This window comes from Hyla sarda, chromosome 4 (genome assembly GCF_029499605.1).
Source record: "Hyla sarda isolate aHylSar1 chromosome 4, aHylSar1.hap1, whole genome shotgun sequence".
In the NCBI taxonomy this organism is placed as follows: domain Eukaryota; kingdom Metazoa; phylum Chordata; class Amphibia; order Anura; family Hylidae; genus Hyla; species Hyla sarda.
In genome coordinates, this window is record NC_079192.1 from 93,536,080 (window position 1) to 93,564,073 (window position 27,994).

General features: G+C 46.1%; 1 protein-coding gene across 4 annotated transcripts in view; it reads left to right on the plus strand.

Annotated features, from left to right (window-relative positions):
- FRMD5 (FERM domain containing 5) overlaps window positions 1-27,994 on the plus strand; it is a 195,928-nt gene that overhangs the window by 139,910 nt on the left and 28,024 nt on the right. For 2 of the 4 annotated variants that reach the window (XM_056571565.1, XM_056571566.1), the window contains 4 exons: window positions 6,083-6,180; window positions 7,378-7,501; window positions 22,098-22,185; window positions 22,287-22,375. In XM_056571565.1, the coding sequence (XP_056427540.1) occupies window positions 6,083-6,180; window positions 7,378-7,501; window positions 22,098-22,185; window positions 22,287-22,375 (399 nt within the window). Of the gene's footprint in view, window positions 1-6,082; window positions 6,181-7,377; window positions 7,502-22,097; window positions 22,186-22,286; window positions 22,376-27,994 lie in introns of those variants that run through there. The other 2 variants (XM_056571567.1, XM_056571568.1) reach the window with 2 other exon arrangements.

Genomic DNA, 27,994 nt, shown 5'->3' on the forward strand with positions numbered 1-27,994 from the left:
AATAAATGGTATCCCCATAAAGTGAAAATGAATTGATTGCTAGCTGTGCACATGTGGTGTGCTCCATTTATTCAGGGGTACAATTCCCCTCTATTCATGTGATCTGGACCCCACCAATTAGCTTTTTAAGATGGGAATACATCTTTAAGCCATGCACAATATTGGGTCCATCAGCCGAGATAAAAAAACAAACATTTTTGTATGCACTTCTACATTAGGTAGCAAATTGCACAAGGAGCCAGCCTATATTAGATGTCAGCCATTTTGGGTCTATGAGTTATTCTAGGACTGTCTCATGGTTAAATAACTCTGCTGTACTGTGCTGAATTGTACCCCTCATTGAATCCTTCTCAGCATCTGCGACTTCCTTAGACTTGATCCCCTGCCATGTATCAGTTCACTTGTGTCTTAATCTTTCCATCTTGTATCTCGCTAACCAACAAATCCTTTCCTCATTACTACGGTGTCTCATTACCCTTTGGGATGTTTCTAGCAGTCTGCCAAACATGTGAAAGTGATGTCATCTCTAAAAGGTGTTCACTACATGTAAACTGTACGGCCTTGAGGAATTGTTATACCATGGTTCCTCTGTCTGCTGACTTCTAGTGAGTGCCAGGAAATTGTTCAGTCATGTTGAAGTTCTAAATTAAAAATGAAGCTCCAGCTTATGGTTCTATTAGATAACTGAATAACTTACAAATCTCTAATAATGCTATTGTTGGAATCAAGCCCTTTACACGTACCAATAATAGACCTGCAGGGCTGTACAGAAGTCACTGGTCAGCAGCAAATCACAGAATACAGGCTTCCAGAAACACGCCTGAGATTGGAGGGTGCTTATCTTTTAGCTAGAGAAAGCCATCATTCTGAGGGGACTAGGACAGATTTCCATTAGTGTGTATATCCGAATTACATGCAGTTCTAGGAACATTTACTTGTGCAGATTCTTCAACAACCAGGAATGCGGTTAAAAATTGGTGTTTTAAGGTCCTCATACATAGTAAAAAAAAAAAAAAAAAGTTAAACCAACCTGCCAATTTTGGAGGGACTTACCCCTTCCTCTTTCCATTCAGAAGGAACACTTAGCCAAGCCTAACATTCATGTAAAGCCACAGCTTAGTTCACCGGATCAGGGGGGTTCCAGAGGTTAGACCACCTTCAGTCATGAAGTGACATTTAAATTTAAAGGAATACCCCACATGATGACTGCAACCAATAAAAGGTCTCAGCAATCCTATTCAGTACATACTGGTAACACTGCTAGCACATCATTGCTCCCAGAAAGTAAACAAAGGCCAGCAAGTGAGTAACATTTGTTGCTGCTACTTTCAGACAACCCTTTTAAATTAAATCTGTCAGCTGCAGTTCACGTTCCAAACTGCTGACACTAGTACTTCCCTTTGATAGTTGTGAGGGCAAGAAGACATGGTACCTATCATATACAGTGGTCCCCCGACATACGATTGGTTTTACTTACAATGACCCCTCAGAGGCCATTGTAAGTTGAATACAGCGTCAACGTATGATGCTTCGGCAACTGATCACTGTCAGGTACAATAAGCAGTTATTCCTACAGCTGCCACCAGACTGCTCAATGTGTCCTGTGCTGCCCGAGCACATATGCTGCAAGATGGGTCCCAAGGTGGGTAACAGGTTGACAGCTAAAGGGGGGGACATATTACTAGCAAAGGAAGAGAGGCACTGACCTCTGCTAATGATAGAAGGTGAGGACTTAAAGGAAATCTATCATCAGTTTAAGTTGTTGGTACAGACAGGTAGTGCAGGTGACACTGATGACAGCAATACTTACCTGATCCCGCTCTGTGCTCCAGTTCTCCTGCTATCTTCTTCTGTATATTCTGTTTTGGGGCCGACTTGGAGCATGGGGGAGCTTTGTGACACCACTGCCCCTGTAGGGTCCCGCTGCTAGCAAACAGCAGCGGCGACATCAGGAAGCTCCTCCCATGCTCTAAGTCGGCCCCGGGACAGAAGATACAAAAGAAGATAGCGGAAAAAACGGAGCACAGAATGGGAACAGGTAAGTATATTTGTTCTCAGTGTCACCTGCACTACCTGTCTGTGTTGACAGGTTAGTGCAGGTGAAACTGATGACAGATTTCCTTTAACCCCTTAAGGACTCAGGGTTTTTCCGTTTTTGCACTTTCGTTTTTTCCTCCTTACCTTTTAAAAATCATAACCCTTTCAATTTTCCACCTAAAAATCCATATTATGGCTTATTTTTTGCGTCGCCAATTCTACTTTGCAGTGACATTAGTCATTTTACCCAAAAATGCACGGCGAAACGGAAAAAAAAATCATTGTGCGACAAAATCGAAAAAAAACCCCGCAATTTTGTAACTTTTGGGGGCTTCCGTTTCTACGCAGTGCATATTTCAGTAAAAATTACACCTTATCATTCTGTAGGTCCATACGGTTAAAATGATACCCTACTTATATATGTTTGATTTTGTCGCACTTCTGGAAAAAATCATAACTACATGCAGGAAAATTTATACGTTTAAAAATGTCATCTTCTGACCCCTATAACTTTTTTATTTTTCCACGTACGGGGCGGTATGAGGACTCATTTTTTGCGCCGTGATCTGAAGTTTTTATCGGTATGATTTTTATTTTGCAATTGCATGTTATTAAAAAATATGCTTTTTTCTATTTAATTTTCCACTTTGAAGAAATGACCACTAGGGGTCTCCCTACCAGTCCTGGCAGCAAGCATTTCAGACTCATGCTGGAGTCCTAAACACTACGAGCTGCCAGTCTGCTTTGTTCACAAAGGAGAACACTCAGAGCTGCCAGCCTGCTTTGTTCACAGCCTGTTTGGCTGTGAACAAAGCAGGCTGGCAGCTCTGAGTGTTTAGGACTCCAGCATGAGTCAGAAATGCTTGCTGACAGGACTGATCGGGAAAAATACAATAGAAAGAAGCATATTTTTCATTAACATGCTATTGGAAAGTTAATCAACATTCATTAATCTAAAATATATCAAAAGTTTATTTGATGAGAGGTACCATTTAACTCTTCCAGTACTTATCAGCTGCTTTTCAAAATTTATTTTCTGTCTGACCACAGTGCTCTCTGCTGACACCTCTGTCTATGTCAGGAACTGTCCAGAGTAGGAGCAAATCCCCATAGAAAACCTCTCCTGCCCTGGACAGTTCCTGACATGGACAGAGGTGTCAGCAGAGAGTACTGTGGTCAGACAGGAAAGAAATTCAAAAAGAAAAGAACTTCCTGTGAAGCATACAGCAGCTGATAAGTACTGGAAGGGTTAAAAAAATGTTTATAGAAGTAATTTTCAAATCTGTTGAGTTGACTTTCTGGCATGAGTTGATTTAAAAAAATGTTTTCCCATGGAGTACCCCTTTAAGGAAATCCTGGGTGCTGGCCTCACCTTGAGTTGTAGCTTTCCCAGTATGATGCTAGTAGTTTTGGCTTAACCCCATCTGACAACCTCCAATGTCATGGCACCAGGCAGGGCAGAAATTGAAAGATAGGAGCTCTGGCGTTAACAGGGCAGGCTATCTGTGTCAACGATCCTCCCAGAACCAATTAATACTGTATGTTAAGGGACCATTGTATCTGTCTGTGCTTCCATAATGTAGTAAAATGCTTTTATTCTCTTGTGCCAAGTGTCATATAGGCATTCCCCAACCCCTGAAATGCTGATGCCAGAACACCTCCTTACTCTCCCTGTCATCCCTCTCTCTCCTTGATTGACAGTCAGCTGGAAGCTGAGCCCTGTTTTCAAGTCTAATTTTCCTATGTTGTGCATACAAATTGTGCTCACGTATGAGCTTTGGAAACAGGGCTAGGCTTTCATCTGACTGTCAATCAAGCAGAGACCTTGATTAGGGTGGCGGTGGTGAGGAGGTGTTCCAATCTCAGGACTTCAAGGACTCGGGAACGACTCTTTGACTTCATGATAGAAATAAATCATTGTTCTACATTATGGAAGTACAGACAAAAAAGTATTTAGTCAGCCACCAATTGTGCAAGTTCTCCCACTTAAAATGATGAAAGAGGCATGTAATTTTCATCATAGGTATACCTCAACTATGAGAGACAGAATGAGAAAAAAAAATCCATAAAATCACATTGCCTTATTTTTAGAGAACTTATTTGCAAATTATGGTGGAAAATAAGTATTTGGTCACCTACAAACAAGCAAGATTTCTGGCTCTCACAGACTTGTAATTTCTTTAAGAGTCTCTTCTGTCTTCCACTCATTACTTGTATTAATGGTACCTGTTTGAACTTGTTATCAGTATAAAAGACACCTGTACACAACCTTAAACAGTCACACTCCAAACTCCACAATGGCCAAGACCAAAGAGCTGTTGAAGGACACCAGAATCAAAATTGTAGACCTGCACCAGGCTGGGAAGACTGAATCTGCAATAGACAAGCAGCTTGTTGTAAAGAAATCAACTGTGGGAGCAATTATTAGAAAATGGAAGACATACAAGACCACTGATAATCTCCTCAATCTGGGTCTCCACACAAGATCTCACCCTGTGATGTCAAAATGATCACAAGAACGGTGAGCAAAAATCCCAGAACCACACGGGGGAGACCTGATGAATGACCTGCAGAGAGCTGGGACCAAAGTAACAAAGGCTACCATCAATAACACACTACGCCACCAGGGACTCAAATCATGCAGTGCCAGACGTGTACCCCTGCTTAAGCCAGTACATGTCCAGGCCCATTTGAAGTTTGCTAGAGAGCATTTGGATGATCCAGAAGAGGATTGAGAGAATGTAATATGGTCAGATGAAACCAAAGTAGAACTTTTTGGTAAAAACTCAACTCATCATGTTTGGAGGAGAAAGATTGCGAAGTTTCATCCAAAGAACACCATACCTACTGTGAAGCATGGGGGAGGAAACATCATGCTTTGGGGCTGTTTTTCTGAAAAGGGACCAGGATGACTGATTCGTGTAAAGGAAAGAATGAATTGGGCCATGCATCGTGAGATTTTGAGTGAAAACCTCCTTCCATCAGCAAGGGCATTGAAGATGAAACGTGGCTGGGTCTTTCAGCATGACAATGATCCCAAACACACTGCCTGGGCAACGAAGGAGTGGCTTCCTAAGAAGCATTTCAAGGTCATGGAGTGGCCTAGACAGTCTCCAGATCTCACCCCCATAGAAAACCTTTGGAGGGAGTTGAAAGTCCGTGTTGCCCAGCGACAGCCCCAAAACATCACTGCTTGAGGGTATGTTCACATGAGCCGATTTGCAGCGTATTTTACGCTGTGGATCTGCTGGTGAAGGCCCACTCTATGCTGTCTTTACATGTGCCTGCTCGTAGCAGCAATACGCCACAACGAGCAGACACACTGCAGCGATGTGCGCGGCGTACTCACACATCGCGGCCACTCTCCCTGCTGTGAGCTAGGCACATCGCAGTGTGTCTGCTCGTAGCTGCGTATTGCCGCTACGAGCAGGCACATGTAACGACAGCATAGAGCGGGCCTTCACCAGCGGATCCGCAGCGAAATCCGCTGCGAAAATCCGCTCTTGTGAACGTACCCTTAGAGGAGATCTGCATGGAGGAATTGGCCAAAATACCAGCAACAGTGTGTGAAAACCTTGTGAAGACTTACAGAAAATGTATATAAAGGGTATATAACAAAGTATTGAGATGAACTTTTGTTATTGACCAGATACTTATTTTCCACCATAATTTACAAATACATATTAAAAATCAGACAATGTGATTTTATGGATATTTTTTTTCTCATTCTGTCTCTCATAGTTGAGGTATACCTATGATGAAAATTACAGGCCTCTCTCATCTTTTTAAGTGGGAGAACTTGCACAATTGGTGGCTGACTAAATACTTTTTTGCCCCACTGTATAGGAAAAGGACCATGTGTCCAAACAGGTATTTAACAGTGTAAGGTGTTTGACACATGAATGCAGTTTACAGATTCCTTTTAAAGTGGCCCCACCTTAAGCAACTAAAGTATAATCAGCCCGATATCTGAGAATGGTTTGGTATCTTCGCCATGCTGTAGTTGTTTGGGCATGCTAATGACTTAAGTTATTGATTCTTACAGGTATCTGGTATTCCTACAAGTAAAGAGGGATTTATACCATGGGCGATTGCTATGTAAGACCTCCGATGCTGCTTTGCTTGCAGCATACATACTACAGGGTATGTTCTGTTGATATATTGTCTCTGCTTTGTAATTTATGATGTTGTACATGCAGCTTCTTAGGTTTCTGTGGTGCCATGATTTCCATTTTAACAGGAGCCATAATGGAAACTACATATCCGTCCGTTATTATTGTTTCTGTTTTTTTTTTTCTTCCTCTCCATTAACTTATAATGGATCAGTCAGGTTTTCATCATGTATGTTTATTTTTCTGAATACAGTACACTACTGTTAACACCAAAACAACTGTATTCTTATGAGAAGGATGTGAACAGCACCATAAATAATCTATGTTCACATTACCTATCAGATATGCTCAGCATGTATGCCAGGAAAAGCTCTTGCCATACATGCTTTGTGTATCCATAGGGCTCCATTAGCTCAATGGAGGGCAAGAAGAGGGTCCTTTGTAGCCTGTCAATCCGTTATATGATGGTATACTGAAAAAGTATGATATAGTGTAGTAGACTATGCTGTTGCATACAACAGTATGCAGTAAAAAAAATACCGTATACCATGAACCATGTTCATTACGGTGAGACCCTATGGAGATGTACATGTGTCGAAAGCTTTCATCAGAGGTATCCTTCGGGAGTCTTTTCCAATATATGTCAAACCAAATCTATTATCATGATGTGAACGTGGCCTTACTCTGTTAAAATCCCTGACCTGATCCATTTGTATCATCATTATATCAGACTGTTTTTCTGTTATTAAAGGGGTATTCCAGCTTTATGCATCTTATCCCCTATCCAAATGATAGGGGATAAGATTAGAGATGAGCGAACTTACAGTAAATTCGATTCGTCACAAACTTCTCGGCTCTGCAGTTGATTACTTTTCCTGCATAAATTTGTTCAGCTTTCCGGTGCTCCAGTGGGCTGGAAAAGGTGGATACAGTCCTAGGAGACTCTTTCCTAGGAATGTATCCACCTTTTCCAGCCCCCCGGAGCACCTGAAGGCTGAACTAATTTACGCAGGAAAAGTCATCAACTGCCAAGCCGAGAAGTTCGTGACAAATCGAATTTACTGTAAGTTCACTCATCTCTAGATAAGATGTCTGGGGACCCCCGCAATCTCAGTGCAGTCCCCAGCGGCGGGACCCCTGCGATCATACATCTTATCCCCTATCCTTTGGATAGGGGATAAGATGTATAAAGCCGGAATACTTCTTTAACGCTCTTTCCCTCTAACAGCTGAAATTGGGGATTATGACCCAGGGAAACATCCAGAGGGTTATAGCTCCAAGTTCCAATTCCTCCCCAAACACTCTGAAAAGCTGGAACGACGGATTTCGGAGATTCATCGGCATGAACTCAGGTGAGAAAAGTGTCTTCAGTGAGGACAGTTCACAAAGTACAGTTAAATGATGTTTTTGCTGGTGTTATTTAGCTGTGAATTGATAATAATAGATAATACTACTATCTCAGTATTTATCCGTATTTCACACTTGTAAAAGTTGTGTTTAAGGAGTCTTGGAAACAGTTGTGTCATTTTTGACAGAAGAGTTTTGAGACTGTCAATGATCTGGTGCATCTGTTGCCCAAAGTAAAAGGTGTCCCAATGACAGATGTGATTTAAAGGGGTTGCCTGCTCTGTTTTAGACAAAAAAACAGGGAATACTAAGCTAATTTCAGTCTGAGCATAGAGTAAGCACAAAGTATCTCTTTTTTTTTACTGGAGCCCCATGGCCTCTGCATTGTGTGGACAGTTCTTTGTTTTAAAGGGAATCTGACAACATGATTACCGCTGCTGACTAGTCAAAAATCTGTGCAGCCATTCAGAAGTGTCAGGATCCGGGTACTGTGAGGATACTGGTGGTGGATCCTCTGTGTCAGTGGGGTGATGACGTGGGCCGTACCAGGGGAACGGAGTCTAAGGGGTTACTGGTATTCACCAGAGCCCGCCGCAAAACGGGATGGACTTGCTGCGGCAGGTAACCCCCAGGTCGTTCCACCCGATAGCGACTCAACCCCGACTGACGGCTGAGATAGGCGCGGTACAAGGGATTAGGCAAGAGCAAGGTCAGACGTAGCAGAAGGTCAGGGCAGGCAGCAAGGATCGTAGTCAGGGGCAACGGCAGGAGGTCTGGAACACTGGCTTGGGACATACAAGGAACGCTTTCACTGGCACAATGGCAACAAGATCCGGCAATACAGGGAAGGGGAAGTGAGGTAATATAGACCAAGGCACATGTGAAGTTACTAATTTGGGCCAGGCGCCAATCAGCGGCGCACTGGCCCTTTAAATCGCAGAGAGCCGGCGCGCGCGCCCTTGGGAGTGGGGCCGCGCGCGCCGGGACTGGACAAACGGGGAACAGGTCGGGTAAGCAGGCTGGGATGCGAACCGCAAGCGGGCGCGGGTCGCATCCCCGCCAGAGACACTAGCGCAGCGCTCCCGGTCAGCGGGTCTGACCGGGACGCTGCGAGCAGGTAAACGCTGCGAGCGCTCCGGGGAGGAGTGGGGACCCGGAGCGCTCGGCGTAACAGTACCCCCCCCCCCTTGGGTCTCCACCTCTTTTTGGAACCCGAGAACTTGTGAATGAGGTCTTTGTCGAGGATGTTATCCTCGGGTTCCCACGACCTCTCCTCGGGTCCACAATTCTCCCAATCTACGAGAATTTTTTTTTTTTACCTCTGACCATCTTTGAAGCAAGAATTTCTTTAACAGAGAAGACATCGGAGGAGCCGGAGACAGGAGCTGGAGCGACAACCTTGGGAGAGAAACGGTTAAGGACAAGCGATTTAAGGAGAGAAACATGAAAAGAGTTAGGAATACGGAGAGAAGGGGGAAGAAGGAGTTTGTAGGAGACAGGATTGATTTGGCTCTTGATTTTAAAGGGTCCAAGATAACGTGGTCCCAGTTTATAACTGGGGACACGGAAGCGGATATACTTGGCGGAGAGCCACACTTTGTCTCCAGGAGCAAAGACAGGAGGAGTTCTTCTCTTTTTGTCAGCATGCTTCTTCATCCGGGATGAGGCCAGTAGAAGGGATTTTTGAGTTTCCTTCCAGATGGTGGAGAAGTCCCGGGTAACTTCATCAACAGCAGGCAAACCAGAAGAAGTGGGAGTGGGGAGGGGGGGCAGAGGGTGACGGCCGTACACCACAAAGAACGGGGATTTGGCGGAGGATTCAGAGTCCTTGAAATTGTACGAGAATTCAGCCCAGGGTAGAAGATAGGCCCAATCGTCCTGGCGGGAGGAAACAAAATGTTGCAAATAGTCACCAAGGATCTGATTAACTCTCTCTACTTGCCCATTGGATTGGGGATGATAGGAGGACGAGAAATTTAATTTGATTTTTAATTGATTACAGAGAGCTCTCCAAAATTTCGATACAAATTGAACGTCTCTATCCGAGACGATATGCGTGGGATGCCCGTGAAGGCAAAAATGTGCACAAAAAAATTGCTTCGCCAACTGTGGCGCTGAAGGAAGGCCTGGAAGTGGAATAAAATGTGCCATCTTGGAGAAACGATCAACGACCACCCAGATGACTGTTTTGCCATGGGATATAGGCAGGTCCGTAATAAAATCCATGGCAATTTGAGACCATGGTAGCTCAGGAACAGGCAAAGGATGAAGGAGACCGGCAGGCTTCTGGCGACGAGTCTTGTCCCGAGCACGAACTGTACAGGCCCGAACGAAATCAGCGACATCTGCCTCCAGGGTGGGCCACCAATATAAACGAGAGATGAGTTGGATGGACTTCTTGACGCCAGCATGGCCGGCGAGGTGCGAGGAGTGTCCCCACCTGAGGATCTTGGGGCGCTGGCGTGGAGGGACGAAAGTTTTTCCAGGAGGTGTTTGTCTGATCGAAGCTGGAGCAGAGGAGATCAGACACTCCGGAGGTACAATGTGTTGCAGGGGGGCTTCCGATTCGGAAGCATCAGAAGAACGAGAAAGGGCATCAGCCCTGATGTTTTTGTCAGCAGGGCGAAAATGAATCTCGAAGTTAAAACGGGCAAAAAACTACCACCTAGCCTGGTGTGGGTTCAGCCGTTGGGCAGACTGGAGATACGAGAGGTTCTTGTGATCTGTGTAGATGACAATCGGGTATTTGAAGCCCTCCAGCAGGTGCCTCCATTCTTCGAGGGCTAGTTTAATGGCCAGAAGTTCACGATCACCAATGGAGTAATTTTTCTCCGCCGGAGAGAAGGTCTTAGATAAGAAACCACAAGTAATGTTATGTCCAGTAGAGTTTTTTTTGTAGGAGTACAGCTCCGGCTCCAACCGAGGAGGCGTCCACCTCCAGTAAGAAGGGTTATGATGGATCAGGTCTGGAGAGTACAGGAGCAGAAGCAAAGGCAGTTTTGAGGCGATTGAATGCCACATCCGCTTTGGGAGGCCAGGACTTAGGGTTGGCATTCTTCTTGGTTAGAGCCACAATCGGAGCCACAATGGTGGAAAAATGCGGAATAAACTGTCGGTATTAATTGGCAAACCCGAAGAAGTGTTGGATAGCTCGGAGTCCAGAGGGGCGTGGCCAATCTAAAACGGCTGACAGTTTGTCTGGGTCCATTTGAAGTCCCTGGCCAGAGACTAGATAACCTAGAAAGGGAAGAGATTGGCATTCAAAGAGACATTTCTCCATCTTGGCATACAATTGATTTTCACTGAGTCTCTGTAGCACGACGCGGACATGGCGGTGGTGTTCTTCGAGGCTAGAAGAAAAAATCTAAATGTCGTCCAGGTAAACCACAACACAGGTATATAACAAATCCCGAAATATTTCATTCACGAAGTCCTGGAAGACAGCGGGGGCATTGCAGAGCCCAAAGGGCATAACCAGATATTCAAAATGTCCGTCTCTGGTATTAAATGCGGTTTTCCACTCATCCCCTTTCCTGATGCGGATTAGATTATATGCACCTCTTAAGTCCAATTTGGTGAAGATATTAGCGCCACAAAGGCGGTCAAAGAGTTCCGAGATAAGAGGCAGGGGATAGCGGTTTTTGATAGTGATTTTATTTAAACCGCGGTAATCAATGCACGGCCGTAAGGAACCGTCTTTTTTAGAGACAAAGAAGAACCCCGCTCCGGCAGGGGATGAAGACTTGTGGATGAATCCCCTCTTTAAATTTTCTTGGATGTAGTCCGACATGGCTTGAGTCTCAGGAGCAGACAGAGGATAGATCCTGCCCCGGGGTGGAGTAGTACCAGGAAGGAGATCAATAGGGCAGTCATAAGGCCTGTGAGGAGGCAAAGTCTCTGCTTGTTTTTTGAAAAAAACATCGGCATAGTCCTGATAGGCCTTGGGGAGACCTGGTATATGAGGAGCCACAGGGGTTTGACTGACGGAGCTGGGAGCAGACGTGAGGCATTTTTTGTGGCAAGAAGAACCTCAGCTCTTGATCTCCCCGGTGGTCCAGTCAAGGGTAGGAGAATGACGTTGGAGCCAAGGCAAGCCGAGAAGAATTTCAAAAGTGCAGTTAGAGAGGACCAGAAATTAAATTTTTTCGTGATGTGGTCCAATTCACATTAACAGGGGTTCTGTGCGGTAACGCACAGTACAGTCCAATTTTTCTCCATTAATTGAAGCGATGTAGAGAGGTCTGGCGAGACTGGTCACTGGGATGTTGAACCTGTTAACGAAAGAGGCCAAAATAAAATTTCCTGCAGAGCCTGAATCCAAGAAGGCCACAGCTGAGAAGGTGGAGTTAGCAGAAGAAGAAATCCGCACAGGCACAGTAAGACGTGGAGAAGCAGAGTTCACACCTAGAGCTGTCTCACCTTTGTGCGGAATCGGAGTGCGTCTTTCCTGACGTGGAGGACGGATAGGACAATCCTTCAGGAAGTGTTCGGTACTGGCACAGTACAGGCATAGATTCTCATTGCGGCGGCATGTCCTCTCTTGTAGGGTCAGGCGAGACCGGTCTACTTGCATAGCCTCCACGGCAGAAGGCACAGGAACAGATTGCAGTGGAGTTGAGAAGAGAGGAGCCGGGGAGAGAAATCGCCTGGTGCGAACAAAGTCCATATCCTGACGGAGCTCCTGGCGTCTTTCAGAAAAACGCATGTCAATGCGAGTGGCCAAATGGATAAGTTCATGCAGGTTGGCAGGAATTTCTCGTGCGGCCAGCACATCCTTGATGTTACTGGATAGGCCTTTTTTGAAGGTCGCCCAGAGGGCCTCATTGTTCCAAGATAATTCAGAGGCGAAGGTACGAAATTGGATGGCGTATTCGCCCACAGAAGAATTTCCTTGGACAAGGTTCAACAAGGCAGTTTCGGCAGAAGAGGCTCGGGCTGGTTCCTCAAAGACACTATGAACCTCAGCGAAGAAGGACTGAACAGTGGCAGTGACAGGATCATTGCGGTCCCAGGCCTTCCCAGACAGGAGACTAACCACGAAAGCCACCTTTGACCATTCTGTGGGAAATTGGTCCGACATTATCTCCAAATGCAGGGAACATTGCGAGAGAAAACCACGGCATTGTTTAGAGTCCCCATCAAATTTGTCCGGCAGGGACAAGCGGAGGCTGGAAGCGGCCACTCGCTGCGGAGGAGGTGCAGAAGCTGGCGGAGGAGATGGTTGCTGAAGCTGTGGTAAAAGTTGTTGCAGCATAACAGTCAGTTGAGACAGCTGATGTCCTTGTTGCGCTATCTGTTGAGACTGCTGGGCGACCACCGTGGTAAGGTCAGCGACAACTGGCAGTGGGACCTCAGCGGGATCCATGGCCGGATCTACTGTCAGGATCCAGGTACTGTGAGGATACTGGTGGTGGATCCTCTGTGTCAGTGGGGTGATGACGTGGGCCGTACCAGGGAAACGGATAAGGGGTTACTGGTATTCACTAGAGCCCGCCGCAAAGCGGGATGGACTTGCTGCGGCAGGTAACCCCCAGGTCGTTCCACCCGATAGCGACTCAACCCCGACTGACGGCTGAAATAGGCGCAGTACAAGGGATTAGGCAAGAGCAAGGTCGGACGTAGCAGAAGGTCAGGGCAGGCAGCAAGGATCGTAGTCAGGGGCAACGGCAGGAGGTCTGGAACACTGGCTTGGGACATACAAGGAACACTTTCACTGGCACAATGGCAACAAGATCCGGCAATACAGGGAAGGGGAAGTGAGGTAATATAGACCACGGCACAGGTGAAGTTACTAATTTGGGCCAGGTGCCAATCAGCGGCGCACTGGCCCTTTAAATTGCAGAGAGCCGCGCGCGCCCTTGGGAGCGGGGCCGTGCGCGCCGGGACTGGACAAACGGGGAAACAGGTCGGGTAAGCAGGCTGGGATGCGAACCGCGAGCGGGCACGTCCCGCATCGCGGGTCGCATCCCCGCCAGAGACACTAGCGCAGCGCTCCCGGTCAGCGGGTCTGACCGGGACGCTGCGAGCAGGTAAACGCTGCGAGCGCTCCGGGGAGGAGCGGAGACCCGGAGCGCTCGGCGTAACAAGAAGATATTCGTTTGATTGCTAAAATCTTAATTCTTCTTTTGGCGCAATGGAGGCGAGATGCTGCAGTATGAGAAATGCTTTCTCCCAGACAATATCACCACCCTGTCATGAATATTTATCCCTGCCTTAACCTCACTGCATGATGGGAGAAGTGACATAGGCTGGAGTGGGCGGGTGGTTTTGAATGTGTTCACATCTCCACCATTAACCTGGGAGATGTTTAGCCACATTTGATGGGCTTCTACACTCAGTATGAGTTGCATTGCATATGTATACACACAATCTATCTTTAAGGCATCTTATGGTGTAGACAACCTAGTTAACATTACATGCTGAACAGTTAATCAGGGAAACAACCCTGGTCATATTGCAATTTATGTAAAGTAATAATCCATGTTGAATTATATATAAGACCTGTAACAGTTTATGTTTGACAAATATACTTTTGCAGCAATTGCACCTTTTCCCTCTCACAAGTGTAGCAACCTTTTACATCTAACCAAGTTGATTTATTGGTATTTCATTGCACAAGTGAAGGAGAGGGATTGTTCCTAAGGCTGGATGGAGTCTTGTAGAGAAATGCACACCATTCCTTAACAGAGGACGCAATGCCTCATCTTATAGAAGAATAAGTTACAAAGTTTGTTATTGTTTGGTTCTGTTTACTATACATAGTGGTGACAAAGGTGGGCCAAGTATCTTTGGTATCATCATTATTCCATTTTCCCTCCTGCAGCAGCTCAGACCTGGGAATCTTGTTCTTGTTCTCAACACTCTCTTTGGCACATTGTTTATCTGCAGAAAAGTTTATACCACTTCGTATAAATTCACCATACAGTAGGAGAACAATGTTTTGGGTGACACGATCGTGCATGCAGTACAGTGTTACCCGCTGTCTTTTTAATGAATGTGGATGTGACAATGGCATTGTCACAGAACTGCAATTTGACATCCAGATAAGATATTTCATTTGGGTGACATTCAAAGGTAAACCGCGGGAACATGGGTTACTATCCAAATATTGAATGTAATGTGGTGCGGTAGCTGCGTCTGATGCCCAGATGATAATTATATGTGTCACACAACGCTGTCAGAGAATGGATTAGTGACATAAAAAACATACATTTCTTCCCACAAGGCTCCATTTTGCGACCATTGAGGCACCGATATTTAGCCATTTAAAATTCTGATTAAATACAAAAAATTATAGTTAAAGGGGTACTATGCCCCTAGACATCTATCCCCGCTGCGGCACTGCGCTATAATTACAGCACAGAGCGAGTTCGCTCTGTGCGTTACGACGGGTGATACAGGGGACGGAGCAGCGTGACGTTATTGCTCTGCCCCTCGTGACATCACGGCCCGTCCCCTCAATGCAAGTCTATGGCAGGGGGCGTGACGACTGCTACGCCCCCTCCCATAGACTTGTATTGAAAGGGGCGGACCGTGATGTCTTGAGGGGCGGAGCCATGACGTAACGATCCTCCGGCCCCTGTATTGCCCGTCATTACGTGCAGAGCGAACTCGTTCTATGCTGTAATGATAGCGCAGTGTCGCAGCAGGGATCCCCAGCAGCGGGACCGCGGCGATCTGACATCTTATCCCCTATCCTTTGGATAGGGGATAAGATGTCCAGGGACGTAGTACCCCTTTAAGTAAATAATCAATCGTTATAAAATAAATGCTTTTAAATCATCGCCATAATCTGAATATTAATCTAGGTGAAACTCAATAGCAATTAGTTCTAGCCTATGGGGTATACAAGAATACAATGCCTTGATGTTGCAGGTTATCAATATATAATTTTTATTGCCTATTGATATCACTTAGGACATTAAAGAGATGTTTAGTGTCTTTGACATAACCCTTTGTTTTCTTAACCAGTGGCTGATGGAATTAGTCAATCCATTCACATAATGGCACAGTATATAAAGGGACGTATCTCTGGCACTGCTGAGGTGAAACTTCTTACACCTAGGATCTGTGGCTGCAAGTAATCAGCTTCAGTATTCACATTTGCTACGTGGTGCTCTGCGGTTTGTTTAGATAGTGTTCTTATAGCAAATATTATTGCAAGGAAGAAGAACAGTTCGTGGCACTCACCATGTTGTAGGTAAAATCTTCTTTATTTTCATAACTGACAAATTATCATAGCGAGTACAGCCAATGCAGGGGGCAGGGAATGTGCGGGGGAGCTCCCTAGCGGTGAAAAAATATAAAAGTAATGGGAGTATCATTGTAAAGGTGGTCCTATTGCTTTTGTTTGATTACTTTTCCTTTTGTTTAATAATCTAACATTCATCAGGCATTAATACCATTCAACATTCAGGAAAAAGACAGCGGGTAACACTGTATTGCATGTGCGATTGTGTCACCAAAAATAGATGTATCAAACTGTGTGAGAGAAAACATAGAGTGATTTTCCCCCAGCAACCAATCACAGTGTCACGATGCCGGCTGGCAGGTAGTGGACCCTCTGTGCCAGAGAGGGATTGGCGTGGACCGTGCTAGGGGACCGGTTCTAAGCCACTACTGGTATTCACCAGAGCCCGCCGCAAAGCGGGATGGTCTTGCTGCGGCGGTAGTGACCAGGTCGTATCCACTAGCAACGGCTCACCTCTCTGGCTGCTGAAGATAGGCGCGGTACAAGGGAGTAGGCAGAAGCAAGGTCGGACGTAGCAGAAGGTCGGGGCAGGCAGCAAGGATCGTAGTCAGGGGCAACGGCAGAAGGTCTGGAAACACAGGCAAGGAACACACAAGGAACGCTTTCACTGGCACAAAGGCAACAAGATCCGGCAAGGGAGTGCAAGGGAAGTGAGGTAATATAGGGAAGTGCACAGGTGAAAACCCTAATTGGAACCACTGCGCCAATCAGCGGCGCAGTGGCCCTTTAAATCGCAGAGACCCGGCGCGCGCGCGCCCTAGGGAGCGGGGCCGCGCGCGCCGGGACAGAACAGACGGGGAGCGAGTCAGGTAGGGGAGCCGGGGTGCGCATCGCGAGCGGGCGCTACCCGCATCGCGAATCGCATCCCGGCTGGCAGCGGGATCGCAGCGCCCCGGGTCAGAGGACGTGACCGGAGCGCTGCAGCGGAGGGAGTGAAGCGAGCGCTCCGGGGAGGAGCGGGGACCCGGAGCGCTCGGCGTAACAGTACCCCCCCCCTTGGGTCTCCCCCTCTTCTTGGAGCCTGAGAACCTGAGGAGCAGACTTTTGTCAAGGATGTTGTCCTCAGGTTCCCAGGATCTCTCTTCAGGACCACAACCCTCCCAGTCTACTAAAAAAAAATTTTTCCCTCTGACCTTTTTGGCAGCCAAAATTTCCTTGACCGAGAAGACGTCCGAGGAGCCGGAAACAGGAGTGGGAGGAACAGATTTGGGAGAAAAACGGTTGAGGATGAGTGGTTTGAGAAGAGAGACGTGAAAGGCATTAGGGATACGAAGAGAAGGAGGAAGAAGAAGTTTATAAGAGACAGGATTAATTTGACACAAAATTTTGAAAGGACCAAGATAGCGTGGTCCCAACTTGTAGCTAGGGACACGGAAGCGGACATATTTAGCGGAGAGCCATACCTTGTCTCCAGGGGAAAAAACGGGGGGAGCTCTTCTTTTCTTATCCGCGAACCTCTTCATGCGTGAAGAAGCCTGTAAGAGAGAATTTTGGGTCTCTCTCCATATAATGGAAAGGTCACGAGAAATTTCATCCACAGCGGGCAGACCAGAGGGCAAGGGGGTAGGGAGGGGGGGAAGAGGGTGACGGCCGTACACCACGAAAAATGGGGATTTGGAGGAAGATTCAGAGACCCTGAAGTTATACGAGAATTCGGCCCATGGAAGGAGATCTGCCCAGTCATCCTGGCGGGAGGAAACAAAATGTCGCAAATAATCACCCAGGATCTGGTTAATTCTTTCTACTTGTCCATTGGACTGGGGATGATATGCAGAGGAAAAATTTAATTTAATCTTGAGTTGTTTACAGAGAGCCCTCCAGAATTTAGACACGAATTGGACCCCTCTATCCGAGACAATCTGCGTAGGCAACCCGTGAAGACGAAAAATGTGTACAAAAAATTGTTTAGCCAACTGAGGCGCAGAAGGAAGACCAGGAAGAGGGATGAAATGTGCCATTTTGGAGAATCGATCAACGACCACCCAAATAACGGTGTTGCCACGGGAAGGGGGTAAATCAGTAATAAAATCCATACCAATCAGAGACCAAGGCTGTTCGGGGACAGGCAGAGGATGAAGAAAACCAGCGGGCTTCTGGCGAGGAGTCTTATCCCGGGCACAGATAGTGCAGGCTCGCACAAAGTCCCCAACATCCGTCTCCAGAGTCGGCCACCAATAGAAGCGGGAGATGAGTTGCACAGATTTCTTGATGCCCGCATGACCTGCGAGATGGGAGGAGTGACCCCATTTGAGGATTCCGAGGCGTTGGCGTGGAGAAACAAAGGTCTTTCCTGGAGGAGTCTGCCTGATGGAGGCAGGAGAAGTGGAGATCAGGCAGTCAGGTGGAATGATGTGTTGCGGAGGGAGATCAACTTCTGTGGCATCCGAGGAACGAGAGAGAGCATCGGCCCTAATGTTCTTATCGGCAGGACGAAAGTGAATCTCAAAATTAAATCGGGCAAAGAACAGAGACCACCGGGCCTGGCGAGGATTCAGCCGTTGGGCCGACTGGAGGTAGGAGAGGTTCTTGTGGTCGGTGTAGATAATAACAGGAAATCTTGATCCCTCCAGCAGATGCCTACATTCCTCAAGTGCTAATTTAATGGCTAGAAGCTCTCGATCCCCGATGGAGTAGTTCCTCTCCGCTGGAGAGAAGGTCCTAGAGAAAAACCCACAAGTGACAGCATGCCCGGAAGAATTTTTTTGTAGAAGAACAGCTCCAGCTCCCACTGAGGAGGCATCAACCTCCAATAGGAAGGGTTTGGAAGGGTCAGGTCTGGAGAGCACGGGAGCCGAAGAAAAGGCAGACTTGAGTCGTTTAAAGGAGTCTTCTGCTTGAGGAGGCCAGGACTTGGGATCAGCATTTTTTTTGGTTAAAGCCACGATAGGAGCCACAATGGTAGAAAAATGTGGAATAAATTGCCTGTAATAATTGGCGAACCCCAAAAAGCGTTGGATAGCACGGAGTCCGGAGGGGCGTGGCCAATCTAAGACGGCAGAGAGTTTGTCTGGATCCATCTGTAGTCCCTGGCCAGAGACCAAATATCCTAGAAAAGGAAGAGATTGGCATTCAAACAGACATTTCTCAATTTTGGCATAGAGTTGGTTGTCACGAAGTCTCTGAAGAACCATACGGACATGCTGGCGGTGTTCTTCTAGATTGGCAGAAAAAATTAGGATATCGTCCAGATATACAACAACACAGGAGTATAACAGATCACGAAAAATTTCATTGACAAAGTCTTGGAAGACGGCAGGGGCATTGCACAGTCCAAAGGGCATGACCAGATACTCAAAGTGTCCATCTCTGGTGTTAAATGCCGTTTTCCACTCGTCCCCCTCTCTGATGCGGATGAGGTTATAGGCGCCTCTTAAGTCCAATTTAGTGAAGATGTGGGCACCTTGGAGGCGATCAAAGAGTTCAGAGATGAGGGGTAAGGGGTAGCGGTTCTTAACCGTGATTTTATTAAGACCGCGGTAGTCAATGCAAGGACGTAGGGAGCCATCTTTTTTGGACACAAAGAAAAATCCGGCTCCGGCAGGAGAGGAGGATTTACGGATAAAGCCCTTTTTTAGATTCTCCTGGACGTATTCGGACATGGCAAGAGTCTCTGGGGCAGAGAGAGGATAAATTCTGCCCCGGGGTGGAGTAGTACCCGGGAGGAGGTCGATAGGGCAATCATAAGGCCTGTGAGGAGGTAGAGTCTCAGCTTGTTTTTTGCAGAAAACATCCGCGAAGTCCATATAGGCCTTAGGGAGACCGGTTACTGGAGGAACCACAGAGTTACGGCAAGGGTTACTGGGAACCGGTTTTAGACAGTTCTTGGAACAAGAGGACCAATCCAGGGTTGGGGAATGAAGTTGAAGCCAGGGAAGTCCAAGGAGAATCTCCGAGGTGCAATTGGGGAGGACCAAAAGTTCAATCCTCTCATGATGAGATCCGATGCTCATAAGAAGGGGCTCCGTGCGGAAACGTATGGTACAGTCCAATCTTTCATTATTTACACAATTGATGTAGAGGGGTCTGGCGAGACTGGTCACTGGGATGTTGAACCTGTTGACGAGAGAGGCCAAAATAAAATTTCCTGCAGATCCAGAGTCCAAGAAGGCCACTGTAGAGAAGGAGAAGGCAGAGGCAGACATCCGCACAGGCACAGTAAGACGTGGAGAAGCAGAGTAGACATCAAGGACTGTCTCACCTTTGTGCGGAGTCAGCGTACGTCTTTCCAGGCGGGGAGGACGGATAGGACAATCCCTCAGGAAGTGTTCGGTACTAGCACAGTACAGGCAGAGGTTCTCCATACGGCGTCGTGTCCTCTCTTGAGGTGTCAGGCGAGACCGGTCGACCTGCATAGCCTCCACGGCGGGAGGCACAGGAACAGATTGCAGGGGACCAGGGGAGAGAGGAGCCGAGGAGACGAAACGCCTCGTGCGAACAGAGTCCATATCTTGGCGGAGTTCCTGACGCCTTTCAGAAAAACGCATGTCAATGCGAGTGGCTAGGTGAATAAGTTCATGTAGATTAGCAGGAATTTCTCGTGCGGCCAGAACATCTTTAATGTTGCTGGATAGGCCTTTTTTGAAGGTCGCGCAGAGGGCCTCATTATTCCAGGACAATTCTGAAGCAAGTGTACGGAATTGTACGGCATACTCGCCAACGGAAGAATTACCCTGGACCAGGTTCAACAGGGCAGTCTCAGCAGAAGAGGCTCGGGCAGGTTCCTCAAAGACACTTCGGATTTCCGAGAAGAAGGAGTGTACAGAGGCAGTGACGGGGTCATTGCGGTCCCAGAGCGGTGTGGCCCATGACAGGGCTTTTCCGGACAGAAGACTGACTACGAAAGCCACCTTAGACCTTTCAGTGGGAAACAGGTCCGACATCATCTCCAGATGCAGGGAACATTGGGAAAGAAAGCCACGGCAAAACTTAGAGTCCCCATCAAATTTATCCGGCAAGGATAAGCGTATCCCAGGAGCGGCCACTCGCTGCGGAGGAGGTGCAGGAGCTGGCGGAGGAGATGACTGCTGAAGCTGTGGTAGCAACTGTTGTAGCATAACGGTCAGTTGAGACAGCTGTTGGCCTTGTTGCGCTATCTGTTGTGACTGCTGGGCGACCACCGTGGTGAGGTCAGCGACAACTGGCAGAGGAACTTCAGCGGGATCCATGGCCGGATCTACTGTCACGATGCCGGCTGGCAGGTAGTGGACCCTCTGTGCCAGAGAGGGATTGGCGTGGACCGTGCTAGGGGACCGGTTCTAAGCCACTACTGGTATTCACCAGAGCCCGCCGCAAAGCGGGATGGTCTTGCTGCGGCGGTAGTGACCAGGTCGTATCCACTAGCAACGGCTCACCTCTCTGGCTGCTGAAGATAGGCGCGGTACAAGGGAGTAGGCAGAAGCAAGGTCGGACGTAGCAGAAGGTCGGGGCAGGCAGCAAGGATCGTAGTCAGGGGCAACGGCAGAAGGTCTGGAAACACAGGCAAGGAACACACAAGGAACGCTTTCACTGGCACAAAGGCAACAAGATCCGGCAAGGGAGTGCAAGGGAAGTGAGGTAATATAGGGAAGTGCACAGGTGAAAACCCTAATTGGAACCACTGCGCCAATCAGCGGCGCAGTGGCCCTTTAAATCGCAGAGACCCGGCGCGCGCGCGCCCTAGGGAGCGGGGCCGCGCGCGCCGGGACAGAACAGACGGGGAGCGAGTCAGGTAGGGGAGCCGGGGTGCGCATCGCGAGCGGGCGCTACCCGCATCGCGAATCGCATCCCGGCTGGCAGCGGGATCGCAGCGCCCCGGGTCAGAGGACGTGACCGGAGCGCTGCAGCGGAGGGAGTGAAGCGAGCGCTCCGGGGAGGAGCGGGGACCCGGAGCGCTCGGCGTAACACACAGCTCAGCTAAAGAGCTCTGGTAAAGTGAAAGCTGAGCTGTGATTGGTTGTTGTGGACAAATCTATTTTTTCTCTCACACAGTTTGATAAATCTGGGCCAATATTGTTCTCAATCTACCATTTGGTGAATTTATATGAAGTTGTAGAGATTGTTCTACAGATGGATCAACTTAATTAGATCTAAAAGGTTGCAAAACTTGTAGGCGGAGAAGGTGTAATTGCCTTAATTTGCCAAACAACATTTGTTACATGGCTTATTGATTATTCAAAATTTACACGTGACCTTTGTTCTTCGGTGGGCATCCCAGTGGTTAGGCCCATACCAATTTAGATGCTTTTCTCTAGACAGTGAATAGTGAATAACCTAATATTTGGATAACTTAAGATTTAGATAACCCCTTTAAAAACATAAAACACCAGGTGACTTGTGTATGTGTACAGACGTTGCTCTAATTTCCCTTACAGTGGCCTGTTGCCTGCTCAAGCAGAGCTGTGCTTTCTGAGGAAAGCTCAAAGTCTGGAGACATATGGCGTGGACCCTCATCCGTGTAAGGTACTTCATACCCCAATTGTTGTCGCTATGTAGCCTCTGCCGCCTTCTCTCTAGCTCCCACTTTTTCTTTCCCTTCTATTCTCTGTCTCCCTATCTTTTAGGATGTCTCTGGGAACTCTGCATTTTTGGCCTTTACTCCTTTCGGCTTTATCGTGTTGCAGGGAAATAAGAGGGTTCACTTTATAAAATGGTGAGTCTAGAAGAGCACTATCTCCACCTGTATTATTTCTTGCTCTCTGTCTTATATCACTCTGGCGGGTGAGTTATCCACTTAATGCAGTTATATAATCATATGCATATTGGAATGAGTAATAGCACCAAGCATAATTCACACTAAACAACTTGTCTGCACTGTATGGCAAGCAGCAGCAGCGAAACATGATTATTGAATGTGTTGGAACATGAGGTTGTAGGATGATAGACATCAAACAGAATGCTGTGGAGACTAAAGGGACTTGTTCTTTATGTCTTCTTTATCCAATTTTTTACCACCTTTTTATGTAAACAAACTTTCAGGGTGCCCTACAGAGGAGGATTAGATATCTCATATTATGTGTTTTTATATTTGCTGTATATTTATATCTGTTGAAAATTGCAGCATTCCTTTCCCCATGGCTTCTCTCCTATGTTGTAACTTCTCCTCTGGCTGTCATATCACCTGTCCTTGGGAACATGGCATGCACTTCTGTCAGGTTGTAGAAATGCATTGAAGGATACCTATCATTTTTACAAATTTCAGAAATGCCATTAGTTTTGACCGCTGTGGATCAGGTTGTTGAATGCTCTGTCGAGCGCTATGCCCATCTTTTCAGCTATGCTTTCCCCGAAGAGCTGAGCAATTAGCATACGGCTTTATAGGAAGTCTTTGACACTTTTTATAAATTTGTACACCCACACTTGGCCAAGAAGAGATAAGCAGAAACAAAGGGGCACAGTACTCAGCAGAGGTCTTCTGCACCCTCATCTTGGTGTTTGCTAAGGTTCTCCTGGACCCTAACCTATTAAAACTTATGACTTGTCAGAAGTTTGTAAAAACAAAAGGTATCCATTAATCACAAGGTGACATTGGATATTTGGCGACCATGCCAAGTATTAGGCCAACAAACAGATGTTCCAGTCAAATAGATAGATGACTTGGTTCCCTTATACAGGGCAATATATAGAGCAGTATTCACGTATACACCTGCTAGCTGAATTAATTTTCTGAGCCACTACAGGACATTTTAATCAGGCCTATACAGCCTCTGTCTCCATGATAGGCCTTGTGAACAGCACTTGTATGTCGGCTGCTGTAGAAAGCAGGGGCCGGGAAATGTATTTAGCTGAGCCTGCTTCCCTGTAAACCATGTCGCATACTCTTGTAATAGGAATGATTTTGGTCACATCATTTAATTTAAACTTTTCACATTTTGCCGAAACAGGTCAAAAGTTTAGATTGCACTTTGTCTCACTCCTGGGATCCCCTGCGATCACTAGTTATATCCCTGAAAAGTGCGCAGCAGCATCCTTCAGTCACTCCCTGACTGGCCGCTCCATCTGACCTTTTCACTTCATAGATTTATACGGGTTTGAGTGACAGTCGGTGACTGAGGAGTGAGACACGGTGCAATCTAACATCTTTGGACATGTTAAAAGTTTATTCAAATGAAAGTGACTCTTCAATGTAAATCCTACCCCCTATTATACAAGTGATGATTTACAAAAAGTTGGTATTTTCTAAAAGGATTGTTACTGATGAAAGCCAATCAGTAGGAGGCTCTCAGATTAGCACTGTGTTTTCCCAGTAGACCAGCCAGCATTTGTTAAGGCCAGTCACATTTTGTAATTGGGTCAGATGCTCCTGTGAGTCTTCGTAGTGAGGCATGAGTTCATGATGGCTCACAGCGGGTATGGGGGCTTTATCCAGAAGGCACACAGTTTGAGTCTCGTCTTGTAACCTGTTCTGCAGTGTGCGCCGTCATCGTCTGTGTCTGTTTTCTCTTCTCCTTCCTAAGGTCCTGTCTCATAACATTGATATGTTATTTCTGGATCTTATTACAATATTACATGTTGTTAACATGAATTGTAGTTCTGTGTATTCAGTCATATATTATCCTCATTGCTAGGTTTTACCAACTTTTCTAGTTTCCTACAACAAGCAGCAGAGTATTTTCTATTTTGTGAAAAATACTGGGAAAATTATTCAAATTGTACCAAAGATGTTGTTTATTGTACATAAGGGAGGAATGATAGAGTGTCTGCAGGTTCTAGAGTTTCTAGTGAGAGATGTGTAATCTACTTGACCTTCAGAGAAATTATACATCCTGACCACAGTGCACATTGTTATTCCAGTTTAACCTTCTGCATTGTGTCTGTTGACGTTTCCACTATATTTTTAGAGTTGAATATGTTTGTAAAAATTTACTTCATTTCTACTCTACATCAGATGTGTGCGTTGCTTTTAGATTTTGTGAAATAGTTGGCTTTGGTTGTAGGGTATTACTCTCGGTGGATGTCTACTTTTTGTCTCCACACACTGAGGTTATGTTCACAGTAAATTTTTTGAGATGTAATTTTCAATTCAATGGATGGGAAAAGGTCCATTAGTTCTCACACATTTTACATTCCTAAGTGCAAGGGACTTAGTTTGTGCCATTTTTATTGCCAAGATATTCTCTTATTTTGACACATATTTAGGAGAGCAAACTTAACTAGAAATAACTATTTCTTTAGATACACCTTTTGCACATAAAAAGGTATTTTCAAATTTTTTTCAGTTTTTTTTTTTTGCCTTCAAACTGGCCTTTATTTTCCAGTTCAATTCAATGAGAAAGCATCCATTAGTTCCCTCACTGCTTAATTTTACATCCATTATTGTAATGGCTAAAATATGCCAATATTTAAAAAAAAAATTTGGGTACTTTAACATACCAACAATGTCTTAAATGGTACCTGTCCATCTCTTCTCTCTTCCTGATGTTACTGTTACCTGTCTTTCCCTCCTTTCTCCCCAACTTCACTGGCTTATTGATATACAAGGCTACTGGGCTGGCAGAGGCCCTGTGTGTGCAGTCTGCGCATGTGCCAGCGCTGTTGTGTCTGGCCCATGTGCAGACAGCACTCACAGTAGCCCTGTGTGTTAATAAAAAGCTGGTGACTTTGGGGAAAGAGGAGTGGGCCCACTGGGCCCGCTTCCAGGACAATGGCTACAGAATTCTAAAGTGCTATTTTAGTTTTGTTTTAGGCCACAAAATCAAAATAAAGATATGTAAGGAAATAGCACAGTAAGGAGTATGTGCCTATGGGGCTAGCTTTCAAGGGTCAGTTTAGGTGACTCATGCGCTTTAAATGTTACCTTAAAGGGGTTATCCACCATAAGGTGATTTTAGTATGTAATATACAGTAATCCGGCGCTTGCTATAGTAAATTATATAGGTGGGGAGCAAAAAGAAAATATATATAACTGACGTGGTACTTACATGTAATGATTTATTAAAATCATGTATATCAGACAGTATTTAACATAATCTTAATCAGACAATATTTGTATGCTGCAGTTACTGTGAAAACAAAAAGTAATACTGAAATGGTATCAGTATCTATGACTGTGTCACTGTTTGATATGGCAATATAAAAATCCTAATTTATAGATACCTATTTGGCAATGATGGTTAGAGATGAGCGAATCGAAGTTGACGAACCTGAATTCGTTACGAATTTCATGAAAAATATGATTCGCCAAGAATACGAATATCGCAGCGATTCTATCGTGCGAATCGCTTCATTAAACTCCATTTTACAGCATTCCAGGCTATTGGGGACCTAAGATGGCGGATCCACATGTGAGTACATGGGGTAGGGGATTATGGGAGGGCGGGAAACAGCGGCGGGAATGAAGGTAGGTGGGCTGACCCTGAATCACATGTGAGATGCAGCCTATCAGTGTTCACTGACCCCTGTGATGTCACAGCCCCTATATAATCGGCGGCCATCTTGCCTCTCTTCATTTAATCTATGCATTCAGATGGGGACTGCGTGTGTGTGAATAGCTCATACCACAGCGTTACACTGCAACTGCTAGTCACGTCAGCATTAGGGAAAGGCAGGAGTGCAGAGCGCTGTGCTGTTACACTGAGAAGGATCATTGATTGCTAAACCTCCTATTCACGTTATTGAGCATTGCAGCAGAGAGGGGCAGATAGCTGTCAGCTGCCTCATACAGATCTCCAAGCTGCCTGAACTTTCTGAAGCATCTTATCTCCTCATTGTTCAGCCCAATTGAGTTTATTTTTGTTTGCTCCACAAAACTTCTGCTGCTCAGAATTGTGTGACAGAGTGCAATTTAGGGTTTAATCCTTGGACTTTTTTTTTGTGCTGCTGCACTGTTGGGTCCTGCTGCTGTTCAGAAATACCTGATTGTTCAGTGGACTGTAGTGCATTTGCACCATTTTGTAACTGTTAATCTGTCAAGGGGCTACATACTGTGCAAGTCCAAACAATACTATTCACCGGCTGTTTTTTTTTTTTAAACAGTTTTTTCTGCGTATAGTTACGCATATATAACTGCCATCATCAGTGCATACCGCATAGGTACATGCAAGTAGTGTACCATTTAGTACCTGTTAAGCTGTCAAGGTGCTCCATACCGTCAAAGTCCAAACAATAGTATCCACCGGCTGGTGTTTTACAAAAATACAGAGTTTTTTCTGCTAATAGGCCCTCATCATTGCATACCGCATACGTACATCCAAGTATTGTACCATTTAGTACCTGTTAAACTGTCAAGGTGCTCCATACCGTCAAAGTCCAAACAATAGTATCCACCGGCTGGTGTTTTACAAAAATACAGAGTTTTTTCTGCTAATAGGCCCTCATCATTGCATACCGCATACGTACATCCAAGTATTGTACCATTTAGTACCTGTTAAACTGTCAAGGTGCTCCATACCGTCAAAGTCCAAACAATAGTATCCACCGGCTGGTGTTTTACAAAAATACATAGTTTTTTCTGCTAATAGGCCCTCATCATTGCATACCGCATACGTACATCCAAGTATTTTACCATTTAGTACCTGTTAAACTGTCAAGGTGCTCCATACCGTCAAAGTCCAAACAATAGTATCCACTGGCTGGTGTATTACAAAAATAGAGTTTTTTCTGTTAATAGTTAGGCATATTACTGCCCTCATCAATGCATACCGCATAGGTGCATCCAAGTATTGTACCATTTAGTAGCTGTCAAGGTGCTCCAAACTGTCAAAGTCCAAACAATAGTATCCACCGGCTGGTGTTTTACAAAAATACAGAGTTTTTTCTGCTAATAGTTAGGCATATTACTGCCCTCATCAGTGCATACCCCGTAGTTACATCCAAGTATTGTACCATCTAGTACCTGTTAATCTGTCAAGGGCCTACATACTGTTCAAGGACAGCCGTAAGTAATCACCTGCTGCTGTTCTAGACAAATACTGTTTAAAGAGTAGTGTAGCGTATTGTAATACCCTCATAAACTCACTAAGTATGTCAGGCAGAGAAGTGCCAGGACGTGCACAGAGGAGTGGCAGAGGCCTAAATACTTCAGGCAGAGTTGGCAGCAGACTTGGGGCGAGTGGCAGCAGGAGTCGCAGCGAGAAGCCTGAGCTCCCGGTGTCAGCCAGCGGTCGTGTCTCCACCAGCAACCCATCTGCCGTCGTTGATTGGTTAACACGCTCATCCACATCATCGCAAGTGACATCTGACACCCCCAGTCAACAGTCGGTGGGTTCCTCAGACACAACCCTCAGTTGGCATGGCCCGGGAGAAGTCCGTGTCCTCCCATTGCCTTTGTTCT